Raw genomic sequence first — 25,132 nt, 5'->3', positions numbered from 1 at the left:
GTATATACAGCGGAACCTCGTGTCTCGACAATTCGCTTCTCACCCTGACCACCCTTTCAGGCCTTCCCCTGTAGGGTCAGTCACCGTCTCTCAGGTGACAAAGGCGAGAATGTACGAATATGAGTCCGTTTCCCACTGTTACAAGCTCAGGACACTGTGCTGTGACTATTTCACGTTTGTTTTTTGCTTTTGTGGCCGCTTATACTTATTTCATTACTTACACATATTCATTTTTTACTGTACGTTTCCCTTCCTTTTCATTAAACTTCCATCTACCGTTCATGTCCTTTTTGTTGTCAAAGTCTTTATTTCTAGATGAAGCTGTACAAGAGACATGTACTGTCCATAAGAAAGGTGAAGCCCTGGCCGGTGTGGCTCAGTGGATAGGGCGTGGGCCTGCGGACTGAAGGGTCCCGGGTTCGATTCCTGGTCAAGGGCACATGCCCAGGTTGCGGGCTTGATTCCCAGTATGGGGGGAGGAGGGTGTGCAGGAGGCAGCCGATCGATGATTCTCTCTCATCATGGATGTCTCTATCTCTCTCTCTCCCTCTCCCTTCCTCTCTGACATCAATAAAAATATATTTTTAAAAATTTAAAACAGGGAATCATTTGGGGGTCGGGAACGGATTAATTCAACTTACATGATTTCTTTCCTTTTTTTAATATATTTTATTGATTTTTTACAGAGAGGAAAGGAGAGGGAGAGAGAGAGAAACATGGATGAGAGAGAAACATCCATCAGCTGTCTCCTGCACACTCTCTACTGGGGATGTGCCCGCAACCAAGGTACATGCCCTTGACCGGAATCGAACCCGGGACCCTTCAGTCCGCAGGCCGACGCTCCATCCACTGAGCCAAACCGGTTAGGGCTCAACTTACATGATTTCTAACCGTGGGGGGTGGGGGGGGGCGGGGGGAATGATCCGGTGTTCAGACAGCCTTTCGGAACGCATTAAGGTTGAGAATCGAGGTTCCGCCCGCTGTACGTGCCTGAAACTCCTGCTGCCGCCCCAGGGGAACATCACGTGTCTGCCGTCCCGCTGTGAACTGGAGCGAGCACCGATGCCCATTTATAAATAACAGGAGCGAAGAGCCCCAGGGAGCCGACCACCGAGACCAGAAGAAACGTCCAGAGGAAGAGCCGGTCGAGGACCTGGGCTATGAACTTCCAATCCTCAACCACCTGTTGCCAAAAAAAAAAAAAAAAGGCCACATTAAATACAGAATCTAACACTGTCTACTTATTTTAAGACGATGAGATTCGTGCAATAGGCCTTCCTTCCCTTGGCTTCCAGCACCGGTTTTCCTCCGGCACCCGGGACCCCGGCCTTCGCTCCGGCTGGAGTCTGCCGCCTTCATCTTCGCTGCGGCTGGAGAGCCGCTCCTATAGATCCCTTCGCACCCCCCACCACCCTCCCTCTCATAGCAGGCATCCTGCCCCTCCCGGCCACTCCGCGCCTGGAGCAGCTGAGCAGCTGCCATCTTTGTCCTTCTAATTTGCATATTCCCTCCTGATTGGCTGGTGGGCGTAGCGGAGTGATGGTCAATTTGCATGTTTCTCTTTTATTCGTGTACATGTCATCTGCTGCCCTGGCCGGTGTGGCTCAGTGGACAGAGCGTCGGCCTGCGGACCGAAGGGTCCCGGGTTCCATTCCAGTCAAGGGCACGTGACCAGGTGGCGGGCTCCTCCCCGGCCTGGACCCTGGTCAGGGTTCATACAGGAGGCAAACCACTGAGGTGTCCTCTCCCATCGACGTTTCTCTCTGTCTCTCCCTCTCCCTTCCACTCTCTCTAAAAATCAATGGGCCCTAGCTGGTTTGGCTCGGTGGATAGAGCGTCGGCCTGCGGATGGAAGGGTCCCGGGTTCGATTCTGGTCAGGGCACAGGCCCGTGTTGTGGGCTCCATCCCCAGTGTGGGGCGTGCAGGAGGCAGCCGATCCATGATTCTCTCTCATCATGGATGTTTCTCTCTCTCTCTCCCTCTCCCTTCCTCTCTGAAATAAATAAATAAATATATATACATATAGATAGATAGATATTTTTAAAAGATATAATCTGCTGAATTAGGGCCAAAGCAGTTTCTGCTGCCTCAACACTGTAAGTACCCTCCCCCCCCCCCCCCCCCCCCCCCGCTCAGCACTCAGGAACAGATTCTGTGATAAGAGGGCCTCAAGGACATGGGACAAAGTGATTCACACATCGACTTGTATGATTTTACAGCTGGCTTGTTTTGATGATTTATAATAAAAAAAGTTAGCATGTTATTGGATATTTGGTAATAAACCCCCCAAAATCTCTTTCATTCTCTCTTTTTTCCCCCCCATCAAATATATTTTTATTGATTTCAGAGAGGAAGGGAAAGGGAGAGAGAGAAACATCCATGATGAGAGAGAACCATGGATCGGCTGCCTCCTGCACGCCCCCCACTTGCGATGGAGCCCGCAACCCGGACAGGTGCCCTGAGCGCGAATCGAACCGTGAGCTCCAGGTTCAAAGGTTGACGTTCAAACACTGAGCCACATGGACCTGGCCTCTTTCATTCTTTTTTTAAAATATATTTTATTGACTTTTTACAGAGAGGAAGGGAGAGGAATAGAGAGTTAGAAACATCGATGAGGGAGAAACATTGATCAGCTGCCTCCTGCACACTTCCTACTGGGGATGTGCCCGCAACCAAGGTCCATGCCCTTGACCGGAATCGAACCCAGGACCCTTCAGTCCGCAGGCTGGGGCTCTATCCACTGAGCCACACCAGCCAGGGCCTCTTTCATTCTTAATACATACAGCAACACTACGTTTTCTTTAAAATCATCTGAGATGCCCAGTCGGTGGGCCTCAGTGGTTGAGCGTCGACCTATGAACCAGGATGTCAGGGTTCGATTCCCAGTCAAGGGCACCTGCCCAGGTTGTGGGCTCGATCCCCAGTGGGGGGCGTGCAGGAGGCAGCCGGCCAATGATTTTTCTCTCATCATGGATGTTTCTCTCTCTCTCTCTCCTTTTCTCTCCTTCTCCCTGAAATCAATAAAAACGTATTTACGGAAACATCATCAGAGATGCCTAGGGAGACATGGAGAAGTGGGAAGTGTGTAGGTGTCCCACTTGGAGGATGTTTTATCCAGAATAGATACTATTTTATTATTTTAATGCTAGAGGCCCGGTGCACAGATTCGTGCACGTTGAAAGGAAATTAATTAGAAGGTGGCTGGCAGGATGGGTCTGGGCGAGATGGGCCAGACACACCCGGGAGCCAACCTCTCACGGTCCCTCCCCTGGGACAGGACCGGGGCTCCAAGGACATCTGCAGAGTGAGGGGGGGGGGGTCCCTCCGGCAGGTGGGGTCCCACGGCCTGGCCTGTGCGGATCGGGCCAAAACCGGCAGTCCGACATCCCCCGAGGGATTCCAGAGTGCCAGAGGGCACTCTGCAAAGTTGCTGTCGCTCAGCAGCTCCTGTGTTGAGCGTCTGCCCCCTGGTGGTCAGTGTGCATCATAGCTACTGGCCGGTCAGCTGGTCCCTTAGCCTTTTATATATATAGATTTTTTTATTGATTTCAGAGAGGAAGGGAGAAGGAAAGAGAGCTAGAAACATCCACGATGAGAGAGAATCACGGATCGGCTGCCTCCTGCACACCCCCCACGGGGGATGGAGCCTGCAACTCAAGGCATCTTCCCTTGACCGGAACCGAACCCGGGACCCTTCAGTCTGCAGGCTGGCGCTCTATCCACTGAGCCCCACTGGCCAGGGCCAGAATAGATTCCCTAAAGATCTTTTCCAGGACGCACGTCCACACGTCCGGCCCTCACCCTGGGCTCGGCCTAAGGAGGTCCGTGCCCTGCCCGTGGGACGCCGCCCCGCACAGACCTCTCGGACGGCGTTCTCCTTCACGATGTGCCTCGCGATGTAGCGGATGGAGTCGAGTGCGGCTCCCAGCGCGTCCCGGGGGGGGCTCGGGCCCCCGCGGCCCCCGGCCTCCTCTCTCTGGGCCGAGTACCTGTCGGCGTGGCCCCGCATGCACAGGAGCCTGGGCAGCCGGTGCAGGAACAGCCGGCGGACCCACGGGGCCATGGCGTGGTGCGTGGAGGGCGAGCGGTGGTGGACATTGATGGCGAAGACCGTCACGGTGATGGACAGCGTCACGAAGATCATGGTGAAGACCAGGTACTCGCCGATGAGGGGGATGACCTTGGAGGACGAGGGGATGATCTCCTCGATGACCAGCAAGAAGACGGTCAGGGACACGAGCACCGAGGTGCAGAGGGAGATCTTCTCGCCCTCGTGCGACGGGAGGTAGAAGACCAGCGCCGTGAGCAGCGAGAGCCCGATGCAGGGGACGATCAGGAACAGGGTGTAGAAGAGGGGCAGGCGCCTGAGGACGAAGGAGTAGGTGACGTGGGGGTACCAGCGGCGGCCGGCCGTCCGGTTCCCCCGGGCCCCCGTCGCGCTCACGATCTCCCACTCGCCGTTGTCGAAGAAGTCCCTCTTGTCCACGTCCCGGTCCTCCAGCTGGAGGTCCACCTGGGCGCCGTCGTACGTCCAGGAGCCGAACTTCATGGAGCAGTTCTGGAGGTCGAAGGGGAAGAAGGTGACGTCGATGGTGCAGGAGCTTTTGTAGTTGGCGGGGGGCGTCCAGGTGACCGTGCCGTCGGACCGGACCACGGCCTTCGTGCGGGCCCCTTCGAACCGCCCGTCGGCACTGAAACACACACACACACGTGCGCGCACACACAGTAACGTCGCCGGCATGGCTCCGTGGCGGAGCGTCGACCTAGGAACCTGGGGGTCAGGGTTCGATTCCCGGTCAAGGGCACATGCCCGGGTTGTGGGCTCCATCCCCAGTGGGGGGCGTGCAGGAGGCGGCCGACCCATGATTCTCTCTCATCATGGATGTTTCTCTCTCTCCCTTCTTCTCTGAGATAAAATATATATATATTTTTAAATATTAGCCGGCTCTATTGGGTCAAACGTTTTTTTTTTAAATATATTTTATTGATTTTTTTACAGAGAGGAAGGGAGAGGGAGAGAGAGTTAGAAACATCGATGAGAGCCCTAACCGGTTTGGCTCAGTGGATAGAGCATCAGCCTGTGGACTGACGGGTCCCGGGTTCAATTCCGGTCAAGGGCATGTACCTTGGTTGCAGGCACATCCCCAGTAGGAGGTGTGCAGGAGGCAGCTGATCGATGTTTCTCTCTCATCGATATTTCTAACTCTCTATCCCTCTCCCTTCCTCTCTGTAAAAAAATCAATAAAATAAAAAAAAATTTTTAAAAAAAGAAACATCGATGAGAGAGAAACATCCATCAGCTGCCTCCTGCACGCCCCCTATTGGGGATGTGCCCACAACTGAGGTACATGCCCTTGACCGGAATCGAATCTGGGACCCCTCAGTCCGCAGGCCGACGCTCTATCCACTGAGCCAAACTGGTCAGGACTGAACATTTTTTAAAAATATATATTTTTATTGATTTCAGAGAGGAAGGGAGAGGAAGAGAGAGAGAGTCAGAAACATCAACGAAGAGAGGGAATCATGGATTGGCTGCCTCCTGCACGTTGGACCGAGCCTGCAACCCAGGCATGTGCCCCTGACCGGAATCGAACCCAGGACCCTTCGGTCTGCAGGCCGACGCTCTATCCACTGAGCCACACCGGCCGGGGATGGTCGAACATTTAATTAACTCACCCTACTGCCTTGGCAGGGCCAGTCATCCCCCTCCCCGGCTCCACATACTGGACAGTGGGACTGACCACTGGTGACCACCCTACTTCCTCACACCTTCCTGGACTTCCCCAATATGTCACTGCCGGGGTTCTTGTCCCGGCATTAAGAAGGGTTCAGCGACCTGGAGAAAGGCTGTGTGTAACCTAAGAGTCCAGAGACGAAAGATAATTTTGAAAGGCATTGGGGGTCTGAGGCACTTCAGCTAAAGGAGCTAAAGACTCTCTCCTTGTCTCAGGACCCCTTGCTTTTTATTAGCACAATTTGTCCGAAGGTGGAGATATACACTTCAAAGGGTAGGGTTTCATACAGAATCCACTGTCAGATTGGGGAATTGCCTTCGGCTGTTCAGGTGTTTGGCCAACAGGAGGCAATAACATGTAGATGGAGAAGCCCTGAGCTGTCTGGCAGCAAACAATCAATTTAACGCATCTTTCTCAGGTTTGGGGGAAATGCCTTTAGCCATGTCCAACAGGCGATAACATATGTGACTCAGCCCTTGCTGAGTCCCCAAGTTCCATCAACCTTTGGATGAAACTCTAGCAATTATGACATGCTGGAAATGGCTCCCGGCATGTCACACATGTCATAAATCAAAGAACACTTGTATGATCAGAAAACAACACGTGCACGCACACAAAAGGAGGGGACCCACGGAACCGATCTGAAACCTAAGGATGTGAAATCGGGCCGTGCGACTGGACAGCCACACACGTCTCAAGAGGGAGGGATTTACGTTCCCCGTGCCCAATCGCCACGCAAGTGTTCGCTTTGGAAACACACCACGGAAGGTGGACTGTGACTTACTTATCAAACAGGACGATGTCCGGGGTCCAGAGCGAGTCTGACGGGACCCGGATCGCTCGGATCCCCCCGTAGTCCTCGGGACTCCACTGGAGCTTCACGTCTCTCCACTCCTTTGAGACAAAGAAAACGGCGTCCATTTCGACGGACTTAATCCTCAAAGGGACGGAACACGGTCAGACAGGAAGCCTTGTCCGCTCCCGACAGAGAGAGCCCCTGCGGCCGGCCGCGGCTCTGAGCTTGGTCCTTGTGGGACAGGGAGCGCCAGGCTGTGTGTGCGCTGACGGTTCTGTGTGGCGCCCCTTCTCCAACCACGAGCCGGGCCCGGGAGGTGCAGCCTCGGGCATCTAGGGTCCGGGTTCGAGGGAAACATCCCTTTTCCAGCTCTGTCGACACGGACGGGCCGACTGCTCCACACACAGAGCAGCTGGACGTAGTCCACACCCCACATACGCGAACACCTTGCCCAACCTGCACGCGGGAACGATGCTGGGACCACGTCCAGTTCATGCTCGCACCCCAAGGAAACCCCACGTGCCTTTTAGGAGGTAAGAGTTGGGGAAGTGGTGGCCGGTATTAAAAAGTAGGGACACTGGCCGAAACCGGTGTGGCTCAGTGGATAGAGTGTCGGCCTGCACACTGAAGGGTCCCAGGTTCGATTCCGGTCAAGGGCATGGACCTTGGTTGCGGGCACATCCCCAGAAGGAGGTGTGCAGGAGGCAGCTGATCGATGTTTCTAGCTCTCTATCCCTCTCCCTTCCTCCCTGTAAAAAATCAATAAAATATATAAAAAAAAAAAAATAGGGACACTGGGGTGGTGGGGGCTTGCCCGGGGTGGGAATGGCTCGGAGGGGGGCAGGGGGAATCAACTGGGGAAATAGGAGACATATGTAAAACTTTAGACAATAAAAAGAAAAAAAAGTAGGGACAGCCGGGCCAGCGTGGCTCCGTGGTTGAGCGTCAAGCTATGAACCAGGAGGTCAGGGTTCGATTCCCGGTCAGGGCACATGCCCAGGTTGCGGGCTCCATTCCCAGGAGGGGGCGTGCAGGAGGCAGCCGATCTGTGATTCTCTCTCCTCATGGATGCTTCTCTCTCTCTATCCCTCTCCCTTCCTCTCTCTCTCTCTAAAAACCAATAAAAACATATTTAAAAAAAATAAATCCTATCTAATCAATAGGGAATATGCTAATTGACCATCACTCCGTCACAAAGATGGCTGCACCCACAGCTGAGGCCAAGTTCCCATAAGGAGCCTTAACAAGTAATCAGCAGAGACCTGAGGCTACGCCCTCCCCAGCCCCTGTGGGGCTTGACAGGGGACCTCAGGCCACGCCCCCCACCTGGCAGGGCTTGACAGGTGACCTCAAGGTGCGCTTCCCGTCCTGGTGCTGGGCTAGGGGACCTCAGGCTGCTCCCCCCACCCCAGCGCCAGGCCAGGGGACCTCAAGCCGCACCCCCCACCATGTGGGGCTTGACAGGGAACCTCAGGCCGCACCCCCCGCCCTAGCACCGAGCCAGGGGACCTGAGGCTGCACCCCCCTGCCGATTGGGCTTGACCGGGGACCTGAGGCTGTTCCCCTCTCCCAGTGCTGGGCCAGGGGACCTGAGGTTGTGTGCCCCTCCCCCCCTGCCTGGTGGGGCTTGACGGGGGACCTCAGGCCAGGCCCCCCCACCCAGCAGGGCTTGACAGGGGATCTCAGGCCATGTCCCACACCTGGCGGGTCTTGACGGGGGACCTCAAGGCATGCGCCCCCATCCCCCTGGTCTGGGCTGGGGGACCTCAGGCCATGCCCCCCAGCCTGGCGCCAGGCCATGGGACCTGAGGCTATGTTCCCTGCCCGGTGGGGCTTGACAAGGGTGGGACTAGCCAGGTCTGGATCTATCCCAATGAGGGGTGGGGGGCCAGACGGGTCTGGGTCTCATGTGATTTTGAGGCACATGTGGGTGGGCGGGGACTTGACTCTGGGTCCCATGGTGTGCCCCAGACTCTGACAGAAGGAAGGTTTTCATATACATTTTACTAATTTTCTTTCATCTCTGACACTTCTATTATAGAGAAAGGGTAAATAGCAATATTAGATTATTTCCTCTAATTAATCCCCTTTTAATGTGCATGAATTTCGTGCACCGGGCCACTAGTAAAAAATAAAGCCCTAGCTGGTTTGGCTCAGTGGATAGAGCGTCGGCCTGCGGAATGAAGGGTCCCGGGTTCGATTCCGGTCAAGGGCATGTACCTTGGTTGTGGGCACATCCCCAGTGGGGGGCGTGCAGGAGGCAGCTGATCGATGTTTCTAACTCTCTATCCCTCTCCCTTCCTCTCTGTAAAAGTCAATAAAAAATATTAAAAATAAATATATATCTATATATCCCAACACACCCTATCCTATTCCCCAGCACATTTCCCCCCCGAGCGGATCGGTGTTGCTCTCGGCTGCTCCCCCGTGCCTGCCACTCAGGTAACACCGGCCGAGTAAACACGAGCACTCCACCTACCGGGTCCGCCTGCCTCCCGCCGGCCCGCACTCACGCCCCGCCGGCCGCACGCCCTGAACTAACAGCATCCCAGGTCACCAGCAGGGCGGCCTTTTGCACTGGATACGTACCTGCTTCAGCCAGACATTCGTGGTCATTAGCTGGTTTTTCTCATCCTGAAAAACAAAGGTTTCAGTAAGGCTGATGGGCCCTGGCCGGCGTGGCTCCGTGGATAGAGCGTCCGCCTGGGGACTGAAGGGTCCCGGGTTCGATTCCCGGTCAAGGGCACAGGACCGGGTTGTGGGCTCGATCCCCAGTAGGGGGCGTGCAGGGGGCAGCCGATCCATCATTCTCTCTCATCATGGATGTTTCTCTCTCTCTCTCCCCCTCTCCCTTCCTCTCTGAAATCAATAAAAAAATATTAAAAAAAAAAAAAGAAAATTAGAAACAAAAAACAGTAAGAGCAGAGAAGTAGAAGTGGTCCCAACAGCAGGGGAGAGGACAGAAGGATAAATAGCTTAGCGGACGGGAAGGCACCCACGCTCGGGCCCATCCCTAAGACGGGAGAACGACCGGAAGGAAGGAGGAGGCCCCAAGGGAGCGCGTCCCAGAGGCAATGGCGGCTGTGGGGTCCTCGCCCGAGAAGTGGGGGCCCTGGGGAGGACCGCCTGGCCATCCCCCCCCTTTTTTTTTTTTTAAATATTTTATTGATTTTTTTTACAGAGAGGAATAGAGAGTTAGAAACATCGATGAGAGAGAAACATCCATCAGCTGCCTCCTGCACACCCCCCACTGGGGATGTGCCCACAACCGAGGTCCATGCCCTTGACTGGAATCGAACCTGGGACCCTTCAGTCCGCAGGCCGACGCTCTATCCACTGAGCCACACCGGTTAGGGCAGGCCATCCCCTTATACCGAGGCTCCAAGGAGCAATTTTTTTGAATTATATATTTTTAAAATATATTTTATTGATTTCTTACAGAGAGGCAGGGAGAGGGAGAGAGAGTTAGAAACATCGATGAGAGAGAAACATCGGTCAGCTGCCTCCTGCACACCTCCTACTGGGGATGTGCCCGCAACCAAGGTCCATGCCCTTGACCGGAATCGAACCTGGGACCCTTCAGTCCGCAGGCCGACGCTCTATCCACTGAGCCTAACCGGCGAGGGCTCCAGAGAGCAATTTCAACCGCGCGGGCGTGTGACGCCGGATCCGGGTGGACGCGCACACCTACCACATCCACTAACTGAGAGATGGCGAGGCCAAACTTTATCCTGATCTTGTCGTTCAGGTGCTCCACGGGACGGACCCATCTCTCGTAGTCCTGAAAGAGGTCCTTAAACAGATTGTCTTCGTGTCTGGCCACGAAGAGCGGTTCAGCCAGTCCTGTAAAACAGATGTTCACAAGTTAGCGTGTTAGCCGAAACCGGTGTGGCTCAGTGGATAGGGCGTCGGCCTGCGGACTGAAAGGTCCCAGGTTCGATTCCGGTCAAGGGCATGTACCTTGGTTGCGGGCACATCCCCAGTGGGGGGCGTGCAGGAGGCAGCTGACCGATGTTTCTCTCTCATCGATGTTTCTAGCTCTCTATCCCTCTCCCTTCCTCTCTGTAAAATATCAATAAAATATATTTAAAAAAAAAAAAAGTTAGCGTGTTGGCTTCTCTTCTACCAAATACTTCTACTTAAAACACACACACACACACACACACACACACACACACACAAGTGTGTCATTGCCCTGGCCGGTGTGGCTCAGTGGATAGAGCGTCAGCCTGTGGACTGAAAGGTCCCAGGTTCAATTCTGGTCAAGGGCACATGCCCGGGTTGTGGGCTCGATTCCCAATACGGGGACGTGCAGGAGGCAGCCGATCCATGATCCTCTCTCATCATGGATGTTTCTATCTCTCTCCCCTCTCCCTTCCTCTCTGAAATCAATAGAATCTATTTTTTTAAAAAATATATTTTATTGATTTTTTACAGAGAGGAAGGAAGAGGGATAGTTAGAAACATCAATGAGAGAGAAACATCGATCAGCTGCCTCTTGCACACCTCCTACTGGGGATGTGCCCACAACCAAGGTACATGCCCTTGACCGGAATCGAACCTGGGACCTTTCAGTCCGCAGGCTGACGCTCTATCCACTGAGCCAAACCGGTTTTGGCAGAAATCTATTTTTTAAAAAGTTTGTCATCATTCAGAAGCCAGCACTATTACTTAGGCTGTGATGAATCGTCCTTTTGGAGTGCGATATCCATACGGACGTCTGAGATGAATGAGGACCACTCTGCTAAGATGCATTCCTTAGTTAATCAGATTACTCACGCGGTAACATGCTGAGTTCCTTAAGCAGCACTCAACGTAATACAAAGGCATTTAGACTCTAGGGAACAGCCCGGCCGGCGTGGCTCAGCGGTTGAGCGGCACCCCGTGAGGTCACGGTTCGTTTCCCCGTCAGAACACATGCCCGGGTCGCGGGCTCGAGCCCCGGTAGAGGGCGTACAGGAGGCAGCTGATCCGTGATTCTCTCTCATCATGGATGTTTCCATCTCTTTCTCCCTCTCCCGTCCTCTCTCTGAAATCAATCCTGTATAATAAAAGGCTAATATGCAAATCGAACCGAACGGCGGAACGGCCGGTCGCTATGACGCGCCCTGGCCACCAGGGGGCAGACGCTCAACGGAGGAGCTGCTCCCTGGGGGTCAGTGCGCTCCCACAGGGGGAGCGCCGCTCGGCCGGCTCATGGCTGGCGAGCGCAGGAGCGGTGGCAGGAGCCTCTCCTGCCTCTGCTGCAGGTGGGCGGTAAGGAGCGAGGGTCGCGGACTGCGAGAGCCCCAGACTGCGAGAGGCTCGATCCTAAGCCGGCAGGCGGACATCCCCTGGGGGGGCCCAGACTGCGAGAGGCTCAATCCTAAGCCGGCAGGCGGACATCCCCTGGGGGGGTCCAGACTGCGAGAGGGCGCAGGCCGGGCTGAGGGACGCCCCTCCCCCAGTGCACGAATGTCGGGCGCCAGGCCTCTAGTAAAGATCTATTTAAAAACAAACAGACACAGCCCCGGCCGGTGTTGCTCAGTGGTTAGAGCCTCGGCCTGCGGACTGAAGGGTCCCGGGTTCGATTCCGGTCAAGGGCATGTACCTTGGTTGCGGGCACATCCCCAGTGGGAGGTGTGCAGGAGGCAGCTGATGGATGTTTCTCTCTCATCGATGTTTCTAACTCTCTATCCCTCTCCCTTCCTCTCTATAAAAAAATCAATAAAATATATTTAAAACAAAAACAAAAAAAACCAGACACAGTTCTGATGTTATGCCCTCCATCTCCCTTCCTCTAAGCCAGTGGTCGGCAAACTCATCCGTCCACAGAGCCAAATATCAACAGGACAACGATGGAAATCTCTTTGGAGAGCCACATTTTTTAAACGTAAACTTCTTCTAACGCCACTTCTTCAAAATAGACTCGCCCAGGCCGTGGTATTTTGTGGAAGAGCCACCCTCAAGGGGCCAAAGAGCCGCATGTGGCTCGCGAGCCGCAGTTTGCCGACCCCGGCTCTAGGGTAACCACTGCTAAGTGTGATGTACAGAAATTTTTAAAAAACGCAGACACAGAGGAAGAACCAAAGTCTTCTCTTTGGACGGCCGGCGTGGCTGGGCAGTTGAGTGTCAACCTAGGAACCAGGAGGTCAGGGTTCGATTCCCAGTCAGGGCACAGGCCCGGGTTGCGGGCTTGGTCCCCAGTGTGGGGCGTGCAGGAGCCAGCCAATCCGTGATTCTCTTTCATCATTCATGTTTCTCTCTCTCTCCCTCTCCCTTCCCCTCTGAAATCAATAAAAATATATTAAAAAAAAAAAGTCTTCTCTTTAAGTTCTGCGACTTGCTTTTTTTTTTTTTTTTTTTTCATTCCGTACTGGATGTCAGTACATCTCTATCCATCTCCAGTCTTTCTTCACACGTGGCAAGGGGGTCGGGGTTACGGGTGTGTTGTCATCCACGTAAGCTTTCTCCGCTGATGGACATGTCCAAAGTCCTCGGTCTGGAGTGCTGACAACGCCACAGTGGAAAAATGCTGTGGTAAACATCCTCGTGCGTCTTTTTCCCCACACTTACAGAAGAATTTACGGCACTGCCTCTTAGAACCGCTGAGTCAGGGTACACACGTTTTAAATCTTGCCCGTTGCTGCCAATGGCGTGCCCTTCCGTCTGCACCAGCCGTCACAAGAATAAAATAAGGTAATGTATCTGGAAAGCTTTGTGAGAGGGTATAGGGGGCTGTGTATCCCCAACTCAAAAGTCAGGCATTCCCCTCGATGTCTCCTTGGGCCTTTTTTTAAAATATATATATATTTTATTGATTTTTTTACAGAGAGGAAGGGAGAGGGATAGAGAGTTAGAAACATTAATGAAAGAGAAACATCCATCAGCTGCCTCCTGCACGTCCCCTACTGGGGATGTGCCCGCAACTAAGGAACATGCCCTTGACCGGAATCGAACCTGGGACCCCTCAGTCCGCAGGCCGACGCTCTATCCACTGAGCCACACCAGCCAGGGTGGACATATTTTTTTAAGTTAACAAAAAGTGACTTATATCCCTTTAAAAAAAAAATCCTTTTGTAACAGTCCCAGGAAGGCTATTTTCAGCAATGGCGAGATAACACAGCAGGGAACATAATCGGCCGTTTTGTCAACGAGGAGAAAATAGCCAGCCCTTTCAATGTGACAGATCGGTACTTACCAGTCACTATTTTAAGTATTATAGGTGAAAGGCAGAGGGTGTGTGTGTGTGTTTCCATTCTAGGATTTTCATTCTACACCGAGTGGCCAGATGAGGATGATCTCTGAACGCATCATCGTCTGGCCACTCGGTGTCTATCCTATAGAATAAAAGGCTAATATGCACATTGTCCCCTTGACCGGGAGTTCGACCAGCAGGCAGGCCGGCCAACCGTCCATGTCCCCTCCCCCTGGCCAGGCTGGCCGGACCCCACCCATGCACGAATTCATGCACCGGGCCTCTAATATACATATACATATACACACTGAGTGGCTAGATTATGATGATCTCTGAACACATAATAATCTGGCCACTCGGTATATATATATATATATATATTTTAGAGGCCCGGTGCATGAATTCGTGCATGGGTGGGGTCCGGTCAGCCTGGCCAGGGGGAGGGGACATGGGCGGTTGGCCGGCCTGCCTGCTGGCCGAACTCCTGGTCGAGGGGACAATTGGAATATTAGCCTTTTAATACATAGGACATTGGTCGGCAAACTGCGGCTCGTGAGCCACATGCGGCTCTTTGGCCCCTTGAGTTTTTAGCAAAGGCCAGCTTAGGAGTACCCTAGTTAAGTTAATAACCATGTACCTACCTATATAGTTTACGTTTAAAAAATTTGGCTCTCAAAAAGAAATTTCAATCGTTGTACTGGTGATATTTGGCTCTGTGGACTACTGAGTTTGCTGACCACTGATATAGGATATACACAGAGTGGCCAGATTATTATGTGTTCAGAGATCATCATCATCTGGCCACTCCGTGTATTTTCTATTGATTCTCATCACAGAATTAGAGGAGGATCAGGTTTCTCTGGGGTGGATATGCTTTCGTTTTACCTTAATTTACACCCTGTCCCGACTCTCAAACACGTGCAGTGAGAAAATGACCTGAGGCAGTTTAGTCGGGAGCGAAGTCAACTTGCATATATTTAAAAAAACAAACAGCCCTGACCGGTTTGGCTCAGTGGATAGAGCGTCGGCCTGCGGACTGAAGGGTCCCAGGTTCGATTCTGGTCAAGGGCATGTACCTGGGTTGCGGGCACATCCCCAGTAGGGGGGGTGCAGGAGGCAGCTGATCGATGTCTCTCTCTCATCGATGTTTCTAACTTTCTATCCCTCTCTCTTCCTCTCTGTAAAAAATCAATAAAATATATTAAAAAATAATAATAATAAAAATAAAAAATAAAAAAAATAAAAAAACAAACAGCCCTGACCGGTTTGTCTCAGTGGATAGAGCGTCAGCCTGCGAACTGAAAGGTCCCAGGTTCGATTCCGGTCAAGGGCATGGACCTTGGTTGCAGGCACATCCCCAGTGGGGAGTGTGCAGGAGGCAGCTGATCAATGTTTCTAACTCTCTATCCCTCTCCCTTCCTCTCTGTAAAAAAATCAATCAAATATATTTAAATAAATAAATAAAATAAAAAAACAAACAAACATATATTTGTATTGATTTCAGAGAGGAAGGGAGAAGGAGAGAGAGAGAGAAACATCCATGAGAGAGAATCAGGGATCGGCTGCCTCCTGCACGCCCCACACTGGGGATCGAGCCCGCAACCCGGGCACGTGCCCTTGACCGGGAATCGAACCGTGACCTCCTGGTTCCTAGGTCGACCCTCAACCACGGAGCCACACCGGCCGGGGCACCCTCTCCTTTTAAAGAGGGAGAAAGGATCAGCTTGCAAAATGGCCAAAGGAAACGTAATGAAAGGCCCCCTCACGCCAGACAGTGCCGTTCAGCCCCCCTACATCCGGAGGGAACCGTACCCCACAGCACGCTGACATGTAGGGGCCCCGTGCAGTGCCTTCCTCCGTTCAATGTCCCTTTGACCTTGAAACGGTCACTTCCCAAGAGCACGCCTCTTGGCGGGTGAGAGCCGGGCTGGAAGGAGGGAACGGCTGTGCCTGCGTTCACCCACCGACACCGGCTGGACTCCCACCACCACCAGCGAGGTCTTACGGGGCAGAGACAGACGGGCAGGTCGCCGGTCCCGGGGTGCTCGCGTGGGACAAAGGGAACAGCGAACAGAACTGGACCACCGCGTGACGGCCGTCGTAGGAGGGACGTGAGCCCGGCCGGTGTGGCTCAGTGGCTGCACATCGGCCCAGGAACCGAGAGGTCACGGGTTCGATTCCTGGTCAGGGCACATGCCCAGGTTGCGGGCTCGATCCCCAATAGGGGGGGCGATGGGTGATGGTCTCTCTCGTCGACGTTTCTCTCTCTCTATCCCTCTCCCTTCCTCTCTCTAAAAATCAACAAAAACATTAAAAAAAAAAAAAAGAGGGAAGCGAGCGGCTCTCGTGGTTCGGATATAACACGGAACATACGCACACGCACACGCACACGCACGTGATAGCTATCGACACCGTGGAACACTCAGCTGTGACGTGTTATATTAAAACGGAAGAAAAAAAAGAATGTTAGCTACAGCACCTGGCAATTTATATGCATTATTTACCCCTGAAAACAAGAAGTATTATCCTATTTTTTTTAATATATTTTATTGATTTTTTACAGAGAGGAAAGGAAGAGGAATAGAGAGTTAGAAACATCGATGAGAGAGAAACATCGATCAGCCGCCTCCTGCACACCTCCCACTGGGGATGTGCCCGCAACCAAGGTCCATGCCCTTGACCGGGAATCGAACCCGGGACCCCTCAGTCTGCAGGCTGACACTCTATCCACTGAGCCACACCGGTTAGGGCTGCACAGGACTTTTTAAAATATATATTTTTATTGATCTCAGAGAGGAAGGAAGAGGGAGAGATAGAAACATCCATGATGAGGGAGAATCATGGATCAGCTGCCTCCTGCACGCCCCCTACTGGGGATCGAGCCTGCAACCCGGGCCTGTGCCCTGGACCAGGAATCGAACCCGGGACCCTTCGGTCCGCAGGCCGACGCTCTACCCGCTGAGCCACACCGGCCAGGGCCGGGCTTTCTTTCTCTGTTTGAACGCCCTCCACGTGACCCCGCTTTCCTCCTCATTAAGCAACGCGTCCTGCAAAACGCCCTTCTGTTGGAGACGGTGATGGTTTCCTGCAATCGGAAACCATCGTTTGTTTAAAAGCCTGGAGGCAGGAGAGGCAGGAAAAGGCTCTTCTCTGCCCAAGGAATGCGAGGCTCACAGCCCCGGCCCTCAGCCCGGGAGGTGCACCAAAAGGTCAAAAGGTCACGGGTTCAACGCCAGGTCAAGGGCACACACCTGGGTTGCAAGGGCTACTCATTCATGTCTCTCTCTCTCTCTCTCTCTCTCTCTCTCTCTCTCTCTCTCTCTCTCTCCCTCCCTTCCACTCTCTTTAAAAAAAAAAAAAAAAGTCAGCCCTAACTGGTTTGGCTCAGTGGATAGAGCGTCAGCCTGCGGACTGAAGGGTCCCGGGTTCGATTCCGGTCAAGGGCATGTACCTTGGTTGCAGGCACATCCCCAGTGGGGGGTGTGCAGGAGGCAGCTGATGGATGTTTCTCTCTTATCGATGTTTCTCTCTATTCCTCTCCCTTCCTCTCTGTAGAAAATCAATAAAAATATGATTAAAAAATATATTAAAAAAAAAAAAAGTCAATGGGGAAAAATACCCTCAGGTAAGAGTTAACAACCAAAAAAAAAAATAATTAAAAAAAACACACATTCTTGGGTGAGGGTTAAAAAAAAAACTTTTTAAAAAAGAACAACACTTATAAAAACAGAGCCATAGCCCCGGCCGGTGTGGCTCAGTGGGTGGAGCGCTGGCCCGCGAATGAAGGGTCCCGGGTTCGATTCCCGTCAAGGGCACGGGTCCCGGGTTGCAGGCTCCACCCCTGCCCCCCCCCCTGGGGTGCGTGTGGGAGGCAGCTGATGGATGTGTCTCTCTCTCTCCCCCTCCCTTCCACTCTCTCTAAAAACATCAATGGGAAGCCCTGGCCAGTGTGGCTCAGTGGGTAGAGCGTCGGCCTGCGGACTTAAGGGTCCCGGGTTCGGTTCCGGTCAAGGGCACAGGCCCAGGTTGTGGGCTCCATCCCCAGTAGGGGGCGTGCAGGAGGCAGCCCATCAGTGATTCTCTCTCATCATGGATGTTTCTCTTTTCCTCTCCCTTCCTCTCTGAAATCAATAAAAATATTTTTTGAAAAAAGAACAAAGCCATTCTCTAAAAAAAAAAAAATCAATGGGAAAATATCCCCAGGTGAGGATTAACAAAAAGAGTAAAATAGAATCATAAAATAAAATAAAGTAACATGAATAAAATAAAATCATAAATAAAATAAAATTAATAGAATAGAATAACATTAAATCATAAAATAAAATAAAATAGAATAGAATAAAATAAATAAAATTAAATTAAATTAATAGACTAGAATAGAATAAAATAAGTAAAATAAAATAAAATTAATAGACTAGAATAACATTAAATCATAAAATAAAATAAAATAAATAGACTAGACTAGGATAAAATAAAATTAAATTAATAGACTAGAATAGAATAAAATAAGTAAAATAAAATAAAATTAATAGACTAGAATAGAATAAAATAAATAAAATAAAATAAATAAAATCAGAAATATGGACGTCGGAACCCGGCCGTGTCTCCTGCTGAGAGGACCCTCCCTGTCTGGGTGGAGGTCCCACCACCGGGCTCCCCCCGCCCCCCATCGGGCCTCGGAAACTTTGGGGGGGACCACGAAGCCTTTTCTATACCCGTCGGGAACGCGTGACCTGCGGGAGGCGGAGACGGGCTCCGCGCGGGGGGCCCGGGGGACGGGGGGGGGGGGGCACTCGGGGTGCGCCCGACCGCACCCCGCGACGGCCACCGGCTCCTGGGGCACCAGGACGGGCTCCCCAACGCCAGGAGCCCGGCGACCGGCCTCTCTGACAGGTCGTCGCCCGCGCCCCGCGAGGCCGTCAGGGGACACGCAGGGCGGCCTTCCCCTGAGCGAGGTGCCCACGCGGGCATTTCCACGGACCGCCCGCCCCGCGCCCCGCGCCCCGCGCCCCGCGCCCCGCGCCCCGCGCCCCGCGCCCCGCGCCCCGCGCCCCGCGCCCCGCGCCCCGCGCCCCCCCACAGACTCACCTCCGGGCGCGCCGCCCCCCGCCCCCCGCGCCCCGCGCCCCGCGCCCCGCGCCCCGCGCCCCGCGCCCCGCGCCCCGCGCCCCGCGCCCCGCGCCCCGCGCCCCGCGCCCCGCGCCCCGCGCCCCGCGCCGCCCCACAGGCTCACCTCCGGGCGCGCCGCCCCCCGCGCCGGCAGGACCCCGGCGCCCGGCCACCAGCGGGACGAGCAGCAGGAGGCGGAGGACCGCGGGCCGGGACCCCCCGCGCCGCCATCGCCCCGGGAGGCGCCTCAGGACGGCCTCGCGGGGACGCGGACTCGGCGGCGGAACCGCGAGCGGGTCCGGGAGAAGCGGAGCGATGCGGCCCTCCGTTCCCGCCGGACTCGCGGCGCCCGCCCCAGCCAAGCCCCGCCCCTCGGTGCTGGCCCCGCCCCTCCCGCCCCTCCCGCCCCTCCCGCCCCTCCCGCCCCTCCCGCCCCTCCCGCCCCTCCCGCCCCTCCCGCCCCTCCCGCCCCTCCCGCCCCTCCCGCCCCTCCGTGCTGGCCCCGCCCCGTCTACTCCTAGTTAATGCTTTTTCAGCTCCGCCTCATTTGCATCTACCCCGCCCCTCCCGCTATAGCCCCGCCTCCTCCCTTTAGCCCCGCCCTCCGGCCCCTCAGTCTACGTACGGCCCCGCCCCGTCTACTCCTAGTTAATGCTATTTCAGCTCCGCCTCATTTGCATCCAGTCCGCCCCTCCCGCTATAGCCCCGCCCTCCTGCCCCTCAGTTTCCCTACGGCCCCGCCCCCATCCCGCCCCGCTAGATCCCGCCCTGCCTTTGGTCCCAGCCCGGCCCGCCTCCAGACCGGGCAGCATCGCCTGGGGGAGGGGGGCCAGTGTACCCTCAGCTAAGCCTGGGCAAGGCCTTGCCCACCGAGGGATGCCCGCCATTCATTAACACCTGCACCCAGAGGCAGGCGACTGATGGACAGAGAGAAAACTGTGACATGAAGCCCGTCAGGTGTGGCTCCGTGGTTGAGCCTGGACCTATGACCCAGGAAAATAAAAATGTATTTTAATAAAAGAAAGAAAACTGTGACATGACCACATAGTCACCAGGGGTGGGATGTGCCCCTGGCTCAGACCCCCCCCCCCGCAAGGATATCTCCCAGCAGCCTGCGGCCTCCTGGGGTGATGGGGTCCAGCAACCCCACAGGAGGCCTGGTCCCAGGTCAGCCAGGCCACTGGGCAAGTACCCCCTCTCTGGGCCAGTTTCCTCATTCATTTATATATATACTAGTGGCCTGGTGCATGAAATTCATGCACGGGGCAGGGGGTGTCCCTCAGCCCGGCCTGCACCCTCTCCAATCTGGGACTCCTCGGGGAATGTCCAGTAGGACAACCCTCTCGCAATCCGGGCCTGCTGGCTCCTAACTGCTCACCTGCCTGCCAGCCTGATCGCCCCCAACTGCCCCCCCGCCAGCCTGATCGCCTCCAACTGTCCCCCCTGCAGGCCTGATCGCCCCCAACTGTCCCCCCTGCCGGCCTGATCGCCCCCAACTGCCCCCCCGCCAGCCTGATCGCCCCCAACTGTCCCCCCTGCCGGCCTGATTGCCCCCAACTGCCCCCCCTGCCAGCCTGATCGCCCCCAACTGTTCCCCCTGCCAGCTTGCTCACCCCAAACTGCCCTCCCCTCCTGGCCTGATCACCCCTAATCGCCTCTGCCTCGGCCCCACCACCATGGCTTTGTCCGGAAGGACGTCTGGAAGGTCTCTCGGTCTAATTAGCATATTACCCTTTTATTAGTGTGTGTGTGTGTATATATATATATATATATATATATATATATATATATATATTTATATAATTGATTTCAGAGAGAAAGGGAGAGGGAGAGAGAGATAGAAACATCCATGATGAGAGAGAATCATGGACCGGCTGCCTCCTGCACGCCCCCCACTGGGGATCAAGCCCACAACCCGGGCCTGTGCCCTGACCAGGAATCGAACCGTGGCCTCCTGGTTCATAGGTCGACCCGTGACTCCATCTGCCACAGACACTTGTGACTCCCACGCGGACCGACGCTGCCAGCAGCAGGCCCACCGCACACCCAGCCGGGCCCTCCCTTCCGTCCCTTCCGTCCATAATGGAAGGGGAAGCTTCGTCTGGCTGCAGAGATTCTGCGGCATCACCTTTAAGCCACGGTGGCAGAGCGTGGCACGATCCCTCCCCGAGGGCTTCATGGAGCTGACGCCGCTCAGACACCCTGTGCGCAGAAATGTCACTCCGAGGGCCGCGTTGCAAATCGGTTTAAAATCTAAACCTGGTTGCAAAGAACCTAAACAGAAAATTTTGACTTTTTTTCCTAGGTCTAAGTACCACCAGGAAAATGGGAACAAAATCCATTGAAGTAAGTCTTCTTTTTTTTTTTTTAATTATTTTCACCTGGTTATTTCTTTTTATGTTTACTTTATTATTATTATTATTTTAAATATCTTTTTATTGATTTCAGATAGGGAGAGGGAGAGAGAGAGAGAAACATCCATGATGAGAGAGAATCATGGATCGGCTACCTCCTGCACGCCCCCACTGGGGATCGAGCCCGAAACCTGGGCATGTGCCCTGACGGGGAATTGAACCTGGGACCCTTCAGTCTTCAGGCTGACGTTCTACCCACTGAGCCAAACCAGCTAGGGCTGAAGTGAGTCTTCTTTTTTTTTTTTTTTTTTTTTAAATATATTTTATTGATATTTCACAGAGAGGAAGGGAGAGGGATAGAGAGCTAGAAACATCGATGAGAGAGAGACATCGATCAGCTGCCTCCTGCACACCTCCTACTGGGGATGTGCCCGCAGCCAAGGTACATGCCCTTGACCGGAATCGAACCCGGGACCCTTCAGTCCGCAGGCCGACGCTCTATCCACTGAGCCAAACCGGTTTCGGCTGAAGTGAGTCTTCTTAACTGGATTTAAAGAAAAGGGACACAAGACGAACTATGAACCAGGAGGTCACGGTTGGATTCCCGGTCAGGGCACATGCCCGGGTTGTGGGCTCCATCCCCAGGGTGGGGCGTGCAGGAGACAGCCGATCAGGGATTCTCTCTCATCATGGATGTTTCTAGCTCTCTCTCCCCCTCTCCCTTCCTCTCTGAAATCAATAAAAAAATATATTTTATTAAAAGGGACAAGATAGCCCTGGCTGGTTTGGCTCAGTGGATACAGCGTCGGCCTGCATGCAACTGAAGAGTCCTGGGTTTGAATCCAGTCAAGGGCACATGCCTGGGTTGCGGGTTCGATCCCCAGTAGGGGGCGTGCAGGAGGCAGCCCATCAACGATTCTCTCACATCGTTGATATCTCTCTCTCTCTCTCTCTCTCTCTCTCTCTCTCTCTCTCTCCCTGTCCCTTCCTCTCTAAAACCAATAAAAAATATTTAAAAATGAAATAAAAGGGACAAGATAAGGACTGGGTTCGTCATTCCCAACACCTCTGCACAGGGACGCGAGAGCATCATTGCCCCTTCCCTGCGAGTTTCTGTGTAGCTCCAAAGAATTGGTGGGGCCCGCAGACAATTAGGCAAGTCCCCCTCAGCGTGCTGGCAGAACGACGTAGAGCGTTATTGCGTTTCTACGGAGAGGAGCCTTGGTGCCGGGTGGCTGAGTAACTGCTGAAGGTCACGGTCCCTCTCAGTGGGAACACTGGAATTAAATGGTTGTCAGCTCAGCCACTGGCAAGCACCACCGGACTCTCAGACCTCCCCAGCGTGTTACGTCACTAACCGCAGACGCCGGCTTCCACAGCACACATCCTAAAATCGGACCGATACAGGGGTTAGCATGGCCCCTGTGCACGGATGACACAAAAGTACATGAAGCATTAAAAAAAAAATAACCAAGATGCCCGGCCGGTGTGGCTCAGTGGTCAGGCATTGACCTATGAACCAGGAGGTCAGGGTTCGATTCCCAGTCAGAGCTGGGTTGTGAACTCGATCCCCAGTGGGGGGCGTGCAGGAGGCAGCCGATCCATGATTCTCTCTCGTCATGGATGTTTCTATCTCTCTCTCTCCCTTCTTCTCTGAAATCAATGAAGATGTATTAAAATACTAGAGGCCCGGTGCATGGATTCGTGCCCTGGTGGGGTCCCTGGGCCTGGCCTATGCCCTCTCGCAATCTGGGACCCCTTGGGGGATGTCAGAGAGCTGGTTTCAGCCCGATCCCCACAGGCCAGGCCGAGGGACCCCAGCAGTGCATGAATCCAGGCACCGGGCCTCTAGTACGCATATAAGATCTTTGGTTAATCTCTTCCCACCCTCACCCGTCCCCTTTTCCTCTGAGATTCATCAGTCTGTTCCATGTTTCCATGCCTGTGCATTGAGCATCTGCCCCCTGGTGGTCAGTGTGTATCATAGCTACCGGTCAAACGGTCACTTAGGCATATATATATACATACTAGAGGCCCGATGCATGAAGATTTGTGCAAGAATGGGCCTTCCTTCCCCTGGCTGCTGGCACCGCCTTTGCTCTGGCCAGAGCCGCCTTTCCGCCTTCCCACGCTGCCCAGAGGCCCAGAGCGGCTGGAGTGATGCGGAAGTGTCCCGCCCTGCCCCCGGCTGCTCCGTGCCTGCATATGCAAATTAACCCGCCATCTTTGTTGGATTAATTTGCATACTCACTCCTGATTGGCTGGTGGGTATCACAAAGGTACGGTCAATTAGCATATTACTCTTTTATTAGTATGTGTGTGTGTGTGTGTATATAGTGTATAATATATATATATATTAAATTAATATATTTTAATTTTATATATATATATGATAAATAAGAGAATAAATAAAATAAATCAGAGAACCATGATTACTTACATAACCTGTGGGGAACACTAAGCTGTTACTGTGTTTAAGTGAGAGGCAAAGTGTGTCATTTGTTGGGCTCATTAAAACCCAAGCAATTAAGTATAGAACATAGCAGGTACATCTCGGACAGCTTCTTCTGCGACTCACCGACGCCTCTCCTTTCCAGTGGCACTCGCCCACCAGCCGCAGCCTTCTCTGAACTCCCAGGACACTTCCGTTTTATTGCGATTGAGCACCAAGTTGGTGATCCTCTGTCCAGCTCCTCTGCCTGCTCCTCTGCCCCCTCCCCTCCCCTCCCCTCCCCACGCTCCTCACGACTTGTAATTGCCTGCCCTGCAGTGTGTCTAATCCCCCATAAAAATTAGCTCCAGCAGCTGCGTCTGTCAGTCCCGGGTGTGTGCCCAGTACACTGAGCACGCAGGCGATGCGCAAAGTGACTGTTGGATGAATAGATGAATGTTAAACAGCTCGCCCGCGATCTCCAGCGAGCTGGGAAATGGTGAGCAGGGGTGCAAACCCGAGTGTCCTGCCTTCATAAACGAAATCTCACCCGGCCGGCGTGGCTCCGTGGTTGAGCGTCGACCTAGGAACCAGGAGGTCACGGTTCCATTCCAGGTCAGGGCCCATGTCCCGGTTTCGGGCTCCATCCCCAGTGCGGGGTGTGCAGGAGGCAGCCGACCCGTGATTCTCTCTCATCATGGATGTTCCCCTCTCTCTCCCTTCTCTGAAATCAATAAAAACAGATTTTAAAAAATAAAAAATAGTTGCTGGTGGTGATTATTTGTGTGGCAATTACTCTCAGATGTGCTTTGGCAGATACAAAACCCTTCACCAAGGCCTATTGATGCTTCCACATTAAAAGCGAGTGGGGGCCTAACCAGTGTGGCTCAGTGGGTAGAGCATCGGCCTGCGGACTGAAGGGTCCCGGGTTCGATTCCAGTCAAGGGCATGCACTTTGGTTGCGGGCACATCCTCAGTAGGGGGCGTGCAGGAGGCAGCTGATCGATGTTTCTCTCTCATCGATGTTTCTGATTCTCTATCCCTCTCCCTTCCTCTCTGTAGTACACCAAAAAGGCTGTGGGTTTGATTCCCCGTCGGAGCCTGTATGGGAGACAACTGATTGATGTCTCTCTCACATAGATGTTTCTCTCTCTCTTTCTAAAATCAATAAAAACATATCCTCGGGTGAGGATTCAAAAGAGAGAGAGCCCTAACCAGTGTGGCTCAGTGGATGGAGCGTCGGCCTGCGGACTGAAGGGTCCCGGGTTCGATTCGGGTCAAGGGCATGGACCTTGGTTGCGGGCACATCCCCAGTGGGGGGTGTGCAGGAGGCAGCTGATCGATGTTTCTCTCTCATCGATGTTTCTAACTCTCTCTCCCTCTCCCTTCCTCTCTGTAAAAAAGCAATAAAATATATTTAAGAGAGAGAGAGAGAGAGAGAGAGAGAGAGAGGGGAGGGGATTCGGAGGCCACATAAACAGCAGAAATAAACAATGAACACTGTCATCTGAGTGGAGTGACCAGATGAG

General features: G+C 53.7%; 1 protein-coding gene across 2 annotated transcripts; it reads right to left on the bottom strand.

Annotated features, from left to right (window-relative positions):
• Nucleotides 1-661: 661 nt before the first annotated feature.
• CHRNA5 (cholinergic receptor nicotinic alpha 5 subunit) lies at nucleotides 662-19,168 on the bottom strand. Of its 2 annotated transcripts, none has more exons than XM_080651396.1 (6): nucleotides 18,943-19,168; nucleotides 10,224-10,375; nucleotides 9,122-9,166; nucleotides 6,521-6,630; nucleotides 3,861-4,692; nucleotides 662-1,183 (listed from the first exon to the last, which is right to left on the bottom strand). In XM_080651396.1, exons 3-6 carry the CDS (start codon nucleotides 9,146-9,148, stop codon nucleotides 1,022-1,024), a joined length of 1,131 nt encoding a protein of 376 aa, XP_080507522.1. In that variant the 5' UTR covers nucleotides 9,149-9,166; nucleotides 10,224-10,375; nucleotides 18,943-19,168; the 3' UTR covers nucleotides 662-1,021. The 2 variants fall into 2 exon arrangements, with proteins under 2 accessions (XP_080507522.1, XP_080507523.1); XM_080651397.1 differs by lacking the exon at nucleotides 18,943-19,168 and adding an exon at nucleotides 18,798-18,813.
• Between the last annotated feature and the right edge of the window lie 5,964 nt (nucleotides 19,169-25,132).

The sequence above is a fragment of the Plecotus auritus genome (genome assembly GCF_963455305.1).
Source record: "Plecotus auritus genome assembly, chromosome: 15".
Taxonomy (NCBI): domain Eukaryota; kingdom Metazoa; phylum Chordata; class Mammalia; order Chiroptera; family Vespertilionidae; genus Plecotus; species Plecotus auritus.
This window is presented reverse-complemented; position numbering and strand designations above follow the sequence as displayed.

What these genes read in the sequence shown, in the direction of transcription:
- CHRNA5 (XM_080651396.1), bottom strand. Translation starts at nt 9,148, where the DNA reads ATGACCACGAATGTCTGGCTGAAGCAG. An exon ending in GACATCGTCCTGTTTGATAA is followed by an intron (nt 4,693 to 6,520) that starts GTAAGTCACAGT and finishes TGTGTGTTTCAG; the next exon opens with TGCCGACGGGCGGTTCGAAG. An exon ending in AGGAGAACGCCGTCCGAGAG is followed by an intron (nt 1,184 to 3,860) that starts GTCTGTGCGGGG and finishes TTTTGGCAACAG; the next exon opens with GTGGTTGAGGATTGGAAGTT.